The sequence below is a fragment of the Rutidosis leptorrhynchoides genome, chromosome 6 (assembly GCF_046630445.1).
Source record: "Rutidosis leptorrhynchoides isolate AG116_Rl617_1_P2 chromosome 6, CSIRO_AGI_Rlap_v1, whole genome shotgun sequence".
NCBI classification, from domain to species: Eukaryota; Viridiplantae; Streptophyta; class Magnoliopsida; order Asterales; family Asteraceae; genus Rutidosis; species Rutidosis leptorrhynchoides.
The window spans coordinates 440,926,789-440,937,575 of NC_092338.1; the positions used below are offsets into that span (position 1 = coordinate 440,926,789).

The 10,787-nt window shown below is 35.8% G+C and overlaps 1 protein-coding gene across 1 annotated transcript; it reads left to right on the plus strand.

Moving 5' to 3' along the window:
- Nucleotides 1-6,306: 6,306 nt before the first annotated feature.
- Nucleotides 6,307-7,463, plus strand: LOC139855508 (vascular-related unknown protein 1-like). Its single transcript, XM_071844737.1, has 3 exons — nt 6,307-6,748; nt 6,879-6,941; nt 7,029-7,463. The coding sequence occupies exons 1-3, from the start codon at nt 6,359-6,361 to the stop codon at nt 7,188-7,190; spliced, it is 615 nt and encodes a 204-aa protein (XP_071700838.1). The 5' UTR covers nt 6,307-6,358; the 3' UTR covers nt 7,191-7,463.
- Nucleotides 7,464-10,787: the final 3,324 nt, after the last annotated feature.

A 10,787-nucleotide genomic window follows, 5' to 3' on the forward strand; every position in this document is an offset into this window, starting at 1 on the left:
GGGTCGTGGATTGATTCTAGATAATATATATTGCTTTATTTCTGTACATATAACTGTGGACAACTAGTTGTAGGTTACTAACGAGGACTGCTGACTTAATAAACTCAAATCTTTAAAAAGTAATAAAAATGTTGTAAATATATTTTGATCATACTTTGATATATATGTACATATTTGTTATAGGTTCGTAAATCAACCCATGGCCAAGTCTTACTTCCCAACGAAGTAAAAATCCGTGAAAGTGAGTTATAGTCCCACTTTTAAAATCTAATATTTTTGGATTGAGAATACATGTAGCTTTATAAATATTTTACAAAATAGATACAAGTACGTGAAACTACTTTCTATGGTTGAATGATCGAAGCCGAATATGCCCCTTTTGCTTGGTAACCTAAGAATTAGTAAATCAGTCTACTAATTGACGCGAATCCTAAAGATAGATCTATTGGGCCCAACAAACCCCATCCGTTGTAGCGGATGCTTTAGTACTTCGAGTTTTTATATCATGTCTGATGGATGTCCCGGAATGATGGGGATATTCTTATATGCATCTTGTTAATGTCGGTTACCAGGTGTTCACCATATGAATGATTTTTATCTCTATGTATGGGATGATGTTTACAAAAAATGGAAATATGAAATCTTGTGGTCTATTATTACGATTGATAAATATATAGGTTAAACCTATAACTCACCAACATTTTTGTTGACGTTTAAGCATGTTTATTATCAGGTAATTGTTAAGAGCTTCCGTTGTTGCATACTAAATTAAGGACAAGATTTGGAGTCCATGCTTGTATAATATTGTTTGAAAACTGCATTCGAAGACATATATTGTTGAGTAATATTATTGTAAACCATTATGTAATGGTCGTGTGAGAATGCTATATTTTGATTATCATTATTTGATAATCGTCGTAATATTTTAAACTTTTATCGATAAAATAAAGGTTATGGTTGTTTTAAAAATCGAATGCAGTCTTTGAAAAACGTCTCATATAGAGGTCAAAACCTCGCAACGAAATCAATTAATATGGAACGTTTATAATCAATATGAACGGGACATTTCATCCCCCCATACATTTAGTTTGATGGAATGCCCTCATTGCATTGAAAAGATAGAATAAGTGAAAATGAGGGGCATTTTGAAATAGAAAATATGAGAGAAAAGAAAGTAAAAACCGGTTAAGATCAAACGATCTTTATTGTCACCATTCGGATAATATGTAGTCACCAAAGTCGCTTGCATATCGTTGTACCATTTGTTGAGCCAAAAGAAGGAGCCAAGTGCATATGGCATTCCCTACAATTGAAGTATGCTCACAAGGTACAAAATGTGTGGGGCCATACTCGGGGAAGGTGTGTGCTCCCACAATATAATCACAACGTTCCAAAATCATCAATAAAGTAATCTAAACATCCATTAACATAATGAGATTCTCAACCAAACAACTCAATCAATAAGATCACATACAAAAGATAGTCTCTATCCTTCAATAAACAAGCATAAGATAATAATGACAATCAACACACAAATCAACATCGTACGCATAACAAGAACGAAAATAAACATAATCCGACGAATCAATCAACACACAAATCAACATCGTACGCATAACAAGAACGAAAATAAACAATACGAATCAAGTTCAAGTTATTACAAACCAAATTCAAATTCATAATTGTTGTATCCGGGAATCACATACCCTCCGGATTCAAATACCTACCATTAGTAGCCATAAACAAACACAAATGAAATTGTTTCATCACCAAAACAAATCCACATAACCATCATCAAATTGTTCAAATCCCCCAAATCATCCTCCCGCAATTATTACATACTAAATGTTTCAAGACAAGTTTCACAAATCAACGATCAAAAGTTTTAAATAAACCAACAATAAAAGGAGCGAGAACACAACAATTAAAGTTACAACCAATTATAACCTCCGTAGTTCGAACTCCTAAATTGGTCCGGGTTTGGATAATCCTCGTAGTTTGGCGGCCTACTCCATTCATCTTGTTCTTGTTCTTGTTCTTGTTGTTGTTGTTGTCGCCTCAACCACTCAAAATGCTCGAATTCTTCGGCTCTCCTTAAAGCTTCATTGTTATCATAGTCAATAAGAGGTTGGCTTCTTGGGTGCTCATAATCATACGGGTTGTAGGTGGGAGCAAAAGGCATAGGCGTATTCGGGTCCGCACGGTTTAGTTGGTTGCAATGGACTTGCCATTGAGATACCGCACGGAGGCCCGAAAAGTTATAATGCGCCTCGTATTCTTGGTTGACTTGGTTGATATGAAGTTAGTTAAATTGGTTAGCAATCCAAGATTGGTCATACCCCCCAGAACACTACTTCCCGCACCCGGTGCTCCGCTACTCGACCCAATATTATCAGTCTCATAACCATGCATCACCCTTTCTTGGTTCTAAGAAAGTATTGATGTGTTGCGTGATATGCATCTTTTACCCTCTAAATTTATATATGATTCAAACACTACAAATAAGCACACACAACTAATGAGCAATTAGAACCTGGTTATTATAGCACTTCAATGTAAGTATTCTTATCAAGTTCGTCCCACGAGAGCGGTGTAAGTCGAATATTTCAAAGTATCAATTGTCCTAGAGTTTGTTTGATTGGGGGAGTTTTGATTGATTTTAATTAACAACTAAAACTTGCACAATTAAACAAACTTAAACTTAACAAGTAAACTAGTAGCAAGTAACAAGTAACGAAATATTAAGAACTTAAATCAAATTAACTAAGTAGTGTTCACTTATCTAATCCTCTCTATGCTTGGATTGCCCCGTTTTACCCAAATTGCTATCGTACTAGTTGTTGAAATATTAAATGTTTAGCATTACTACCAAACCTTAAATCAAATAACACTCCGCGAATTCACATAAGCAATGTATTCTAAGATCAAGTTAAGCATGATAGGTTATTGAGATTATGCTTGGGTTGAAATCACTTAAAACCCTCCAACTATCGAAATCACTTAAGATAATCGGCACTACTATGTTGACTAAAGGCCAATTGAAAACCAACCTAGATCAAGAACACAATCACTTGAAATTCTTAAGCTAGTTGTCTAGATCACTCAAGGTGTTGAAGCACACATTGATTCACTTCTCAAATCACTAAGAGAGCTACTCAATATATGTAATCAAAGTAAAGCCTAAAACAAACTTATAGCAATGGATCTTTAGCTAACACAATAATACATGATCATGTAATTCATTCAAACAACATCATTCAATTGATTTTAGGGCAAACACTTGCATTAGAGATTCATAGATAAGCAAACACAAGAGATTTAGCTAATCATGACTAAGATTAAACTTATAATAAGCATAGAAACATAAACAATCATCATCTTAAAGTTATTACAAGCAATAGATTCAAAATATGTAAAGAAAAGTAGAGATTATAACCCAAAATACAAAAGATGAAGATCTAGAGTCAATCTATGATAAATCTTGAGCTAGCTTCCTTGAATCCACCTTCAAACACCAATGGATGATGAAATTAGGGTTTTATAAGTGAAATTCGGAGTTGGAATACCTGCTCTCTAAAGACACACACTAAAAATAACCTAATTTTGTTCCTTTTATAGTGCTGAAAATCTGGGCTGAAACAGCGACATGAGCGCCGCTTTTGACTCAGGAGCGGCGCTTTTGGCTTAAGTGAGGAGCGGCTCTTTTGATCAGGAACGCCGCTTTTGGCTTCATTCAGGGGCCGCGCTTTTGCTTTGGGAGCGCCGCTTTTGGCTGGATAGGAGCGGCGCTTTTGGCTGTAGGAACTACGCTTCTGGCCACTGGTGGAAAATGGAGCCAAAATGTGCATAAGAACGTCGCTTTCGAGGTAGGTGCGGCGCTTTTGCTTCACAGGAGCTTCGCTCTTAGTTGAGGAGCGGCGCTTTTGATGCTGAATTCTGCACTTGTCATTTCCTTAGCCACTTTTGATCAAGATTTGGTCAATTTTACACCAAATTAAGTCGTTAGTCCCCAAATTTCCATTTAGCTCAATAGCACACAAAATAGGCTCCAAGATTGTCAAAAACCGAACAAAGTGAGGGAGATATCGCGAGATAAAACATGTATAAATGGAGCGATATCAGGTACATCCATGGATGTAAATTGTCATTCAAATACGATCCATTATTCATTCACATCCATATCTATAGATTATATTCGTTAGTTATTAATTATGATCATTTATATCATCCATTTATCGAATGGATAAAGTGAATATCCTTTGAATTGGATAATCATTGTCATCTCTATATGTGACACGTGAGTGTTAATTTTAAGGTAAACTTACTGAAAATAAAACATCAAATATATATATATATATATATATATTTACTGAAAATAAAACATCAAATATATATATATATATATATATATATATATATATATATATATATATATATATATATATATATATATATATATATATGTGTATGTATGTATGTATGTATGTATGTATGTGTGTGTGTGTGCGCGCGCGCGCGCGTGTGTATCCAATCTATGCCTTAAAACATACATAATTGATGAGGTATCTGTTGTTCTACTTATTCGGGAGAACAATTATTTTTACTTGAATGTACGGTGCCTAACTTGATAAATTGATTACCATTTTCAAATTCCTTCCTTGTCACTAAAAAATTTGAACTTGAAATTTTTTGCAAGGATTTTATGAGGCTAACCACTAGGCTTTTAATGTATAGTGATATGATATTTTCTTATACTACATGTTATGGGGCTACAACGAAAGTTCCGCTGTATTACGTGGCAAATACAACGAACACAACATTTTGTTATGGGCAGTTGTGAAATGAGCCGTTGTGATTGTTCTTGGTACGAGCATCGAAAATGACAAAAGGAATAAAGTAATTTGAATGGCCAACTATTTTTTTTTAATAACTCAATACCAATTATATTTTATCACATCACTCACAACAGCAGAATACAACATTTATCGCATTGTCCCCTCCATATTATTATTATTATTATTATTATTATTATTATTATTATTATTATTATTATTATTATTATTATTATTATTATTTAATATTTTTTATTCAATTAGGTTGTATATATATTTTGGAAAAAATTATGCCATTGGTCACTCATGCTTACTCAATATTTCATGTTAGCAACTAATATTTATGTTGAACACGGTTGGTTGCTAAAGTATGCAAAAATTTCATGTTTGGTCACTCTTGCTAACTTTTGTCAAAAAAATAGACGTTAGTATGCTCACGTGTTCTACATGTGAGGGTATAATTGTCCACACACAAACATGATTTGCTTATAAAAATAAGGCTTGACATCTACACTCGTCATTTATACCTCCTTTTTTCACATCGACATTAACCCTAATTCAATCTGTAACATCCCATCAAATTCGTAATGGCCAATTGTTGGTGTGGAGCACGAGCAGTAAAGGTAACAGCTTGGACCGACAAGAATTCTGGTAGAAGGTTTTATTCGTGCCCCTCAAAGGTAGTTTTAGTATCCCTAATATTATTAACCCTAAACAGTAAATGATTTTTCCTTTAATTTTTCTTTTGCAGTTCTGCAATCGTAGCTTTATAGATTGGTATGATCCGCCTATATGTGCTCGAGCTCTCGACATAATACCTGGATTATTGAGGCAAAAGAACAGGCTGGAGAATGAAGTTAAGAAGATGAAGATGATTATAATTGGGTTGATTCTGGAGAATGAAAAGTGAAGTCGTAATATTTTATATGCTTAGGTGGGAGAGGATGAACGAATATAACTAAAATACCCTCACATTTTAGTCACGTGGAACCCAATTAATGTCCATAGATGACGTCTGTGACACCGGGTACCAAACAAGAAACAATGTGTAAAGTTGGGTGACCAACCGTGTTCAAAATAAATATTAGTGGCTAATATGAAATATCGAGTAAACATGAGTGACTAATGCTGTAATTTTTTCTATATTTTGGCTAAAAACATGTAAAAAACCATTAAAATTCAAAGAAGAGGCCTTGTACACATTAAGTTACAAAGGTCAACGCTGTATGCTATCATATTTGTTTCCTCCTTTGCACGTCTCTCTCTCCTTCTCACACATACACTATTTCTTAAAACTAATAAACAAAAATAATAATAAAATTAAATTAAATATAAAATTAATAGTACTATTTTTTTTTTCCCTTGCACCTCCATCAATTAACCTCCCCAACTCATTTGTCCCCACAACAAGAATCTAGTTACATTTTTATAATTCTTTTATTTCTATATTTTCTATATATACGCTTTCATTAAATACATTTTCTTTATATCTAAGCTTTGTTCACTTCTATCTAATCTATCTTTCTATGGACTCAAATCATTCATCATATACATATACTTCCATGAACAAATCAATTACTGAAATCGACCCAACAACAACTGAAGAAAGTGGCTGGACTTCTTATTTTGAAGATTTTATGGTTGCCCAACAACAAGATCATCATCTTCATAATAATTCATCTACTCATCATCATCACCATCATCATCATCATGAACAACAACAACATGATCGACCCGAGTTATCGGATGCTGCTTCACATGTCGATTGGAATAACATGACTAATTCAATAAATGGTGCAGCCCCAAAATTCTCCAACAAATTGAATCTTATCAAGAAATCAAGTAGAAGAACACGAGAGATTCGTTACGATGATTCCTTAGAAGATACTGCTAGTTCTCCTGTTAATAGTCCAAAGGTACTTGGATCATATCATACAATAAATAGTTGTCCTCTATTATAAAAATGATTTCATGTTTTTTATATTAAATAGGATACGAATACTAACACTTATTTCTTTGATTTGTGGTTTGTTGTTTGATTAATAGGTTGGGAGTCAACACATGGGGTTTAATCAATTCAAAGTAGATGATATTATGGATAATTCATTGGTAAATATATCTCAATAAAAATTTATCCTTTTTAATGAAGAAATTAATAGCAATAGTCTTGATCAAATTTTACGTTATAAATGTTAGGGAAAACAAGGTGGATTTGAGAGTCATATGCAACTACAAAAGAGAGAAGATGATCAAAGCATGAAAATGGTGTTTGAAGATGCTAACAATGGAGCTAGTACAGATTTGAGGAAGAGGGGATTATGCTTGGTTCCTCTATCAATGTTTATTAACTATGTCTAATATTTAAATACTAATATAATATTTCTACCCAACCATGCAGGAGAAATGATATATACTAGTAAAACTGTATAGAATAATTTCAATGAGAATGAAACAGTACAACTTGAGACACTGCAGATATTGTAAAGCCCAGTTAACTGTCAAAAACTCACACATCATATCCTTATATCTTGTAAATTTATTTTATGATTTGTAATAAATTAAATGTATATTACAGGAGGCAAGAATTAGCCTCAGATATATGCTGATTATACTGTATTAAATGTAATTACTTTTTGCACTTTATGATCTTATTAATTTCAAAGGACAGATTATAGAAATAGCTGGTATACATAGTACGCCTTTCGACTAGCTTGTAGCTTCAATGCCATAAAGGGGTGGATACAATCGTATCAAAATCTAATGAAATGGTTAGCCTGTAAGAGGAAATGGTCACTCAATCGATCGAGTAAATGTAAAACAATGATATTGGCCGGTAAGTTGTTGTTTTCTCACGAACATGCGTGTCAAGTTTCCTGTCAATTTGGATTGAATGGGAACAAACTGTTATTTGTCACCGTCAATTCATAAACAAAATGAATAACATAGGACCGGCCGAGAGTTGATGTAATTACATCAAAGGGTCCATGATCTTGATCATAGTACGTATTATGGTGGTTGTTTTAACAGCTAAAAGAATATTGCATGTTAAACTCTCGTTTGAAATAATATATGTAAACAATAATGTGGTACGTAGTACTGTTGGATATGATGTTTTCTTAGGGCATACGAAATATGTACGTTAAAAAGAACTGATAGTGTTAGATGTGATCACCTACCTCTACGGTGCTAGCTACCGAACACTTCATCTATGCTCAGGTATAACCTATTACACCGTACCCCATGCTTTATAGTTGTTTTTATTATTCTTATAAGACCACTCCCAACGGAGCTGCTTGAAACCCGCCCTCGTTCATGCTATCCAGGGGACCCTCGAGCTTCTCTCACCTCGCCGCCCTCAAACTTGTCTTCGTTTAGCAGATTGGAGGACGTGAATTTTGTTGCAAAAGTAGTTTTTCAAACGGCTATATAGCAGTGTCTTCGTATGACTTATGGATTTGGCACGCTTACTTTGAACCTGCCGGTTCAAACATCGACATCAATGTGCTTAATAAATCTGATTTATTTAACAAGCTACTTCAAGACACGGCACCACCGTGTAATTTATCAGTAAATGGGTGTAACTTTAATAAAGGTTCTTATTTAACCGATGAGATATATCTTGAATGGGCAACTTTAGTTAAGTCTTTCAAAAGTCCACCTACCCCTGAAGCACCAAAATTTAAAAGTTTCAAGAATCTGCCTGGAAAGATATTGAACGGGCATTCGGAGTGCTTCAAGGTCGTTGGCAAATAATTAAAATCCCTTGCCGAAAATTATATGTTGAAAGAATCCGAAGAATTATGCACAATTGTGTTATATTACACAATATGATACCCGAAGACAACAGACGGGCAATGTGTGACCTTGAAGAAAAATATAGGCAGGTTCGTCGTCCAAGAAGATCAATCCAGGAAAGGGTTCAAGCGCACATTCACTCTAATAAAGAATTGCGAGATTCGACCACTCATCATCTACTACGACAAAAGCTCATCGAACACATTTGGAATCTTCTGAAGAATATTCGTATTCGACAAGTACCACAAGTGGGACCTTCCAGTACAACCGAAAATTATGACGATGACGAAGACAAAGATGAATACGAATACGAATACGAAGCTGACGAAGAAAACGAAGACGGGGACGATGATTCTGATGAAGATGGTGAGTAGTTTTATTGTTTTCAAATTGATCATGCATATATTTTCCATAGGGTCAATATGCCTGTTCGATACGTAAAAAGGGGGGTTTAAGGATCTTAGAACAAGGCTCTCCGGTCCGGCTACCGTGAATAACCCTGGCCGACATGATGATGTCGGCGGGGTGGCCAAGTGATTAAGTCCACCTTCGATAACGGTCGTTGATCAGAAGGCCCCAAGCAAGGTTGTAGGTGCTAGCAAATAAGAGACTAACCTGTAAACCTTGGAAAGATGTACGATGATAGCTTATTATGTAGTAGGTGTTGGTTACGTAACGTGCTTGTCGTGATTAGAATGATAATTAGGGTTTGTATATATAGGCAAACCCTAATTCTAGAACCATCCGAGATAATGGTAATCCCTTCCATAACCAACTTCCCCGAATCACGGATATAATTATGGAAAAGATACTTACTTGATGACCAAGTAACCGCCGTACCGGGAACAAAGGCATTCGATACGAATCCGCATGCCGCATACCGCATACAAAGTACACGCATGCGCATGCTAGCGAGTGCCCGCATACGTATATATTGCGCATGTGGGTTGTGGTATCATTATGTCCCCCCAGTTTGATGTTATATGACGCAAGACATATGATATCAAACTATTAAGCGAAAAAGAAAAAACAAGAAAACAGCTAGTATTGAATTTTTCGCGTGCGTTTCGAGGTCATTAAATGCCTGTCACTGTCACAGAAACCCATTCAGATGACAAGACGTAAAGTGGCAGTTGGCAGGCGCGTGTCAGCCACGCGCTCCTAGTGAACCATACCAAACTGACATCCACGCGCCCACAGAAAATGATATCCGTTGATTGCGTTACACGTGTACAGTCACGATGAGACCATTTCACCCCATGACTCCCAATCTTCACTATAAATAGACCCAATTCACACACATTTCCAATTTTCTGCCACAACCTTCTCCAATACGCTGCTAATTCACATTCCGATCAATTCCCGAACATTCCGGCCAATCTTCAAGAGGTTAGTTATTCTCCGATCACTTATAGAAAATGACTAAAGCTAACGAGACGTATGTAGATAGTGTAGTATCGATTATAGAACAAAAGCATATAGATTATTTAGTTCAACAGTACCCACCGTTAGCACAGTATAATCCGGTACCTCCCCAATCTAATCAACATGCCCACAAACCGCCGGAGAACAAAGTAGCCATATATGAGCATTCGTTTAAGCATGGCAATTTTAGAGTGCCACTTTCCGACTTCTTCCTTGGCGTTTTAGATCATTTCTGCGTAGGATTAGGGCAACTACACCCTTACGCCATAGGGAAGATTGTATTGTTTGAGATGTGGTGCGTTGCACTCAACAAGGTACCCTTGGTTAAGGTATTCTGCCATCTATACCGCTTAGCCAATCACCACAAATCGTGGTTCACATTCTTTGCTCGTCAAAACTTCACCAAAACCCCAAAATCGAATGCGGGCGACTGGAAAGAAACATTCTTTTTTATTGACCAAACTGTAGTTGGTACCAACTTTCCGCAAACGCTTATCTGGTGCGAAAATGTGGCTAAGGACGTGAACAAAACCCCGGTCCTAGATGATGAAGAAACAAAGCTGTTAGCGGAGTGCGCTAACGCACAGCTGGTGCACCGGTCATACGGGAACGTGATGCTGCGGTTAGGAAAGATATCCGCACACTGACCATGGAAGAACGTGCGTCCAGCCATAATCGGACCGAATGGCAAGGGTAGGAATAGTATTAAGTTAATACTATTAACGCACACTAACA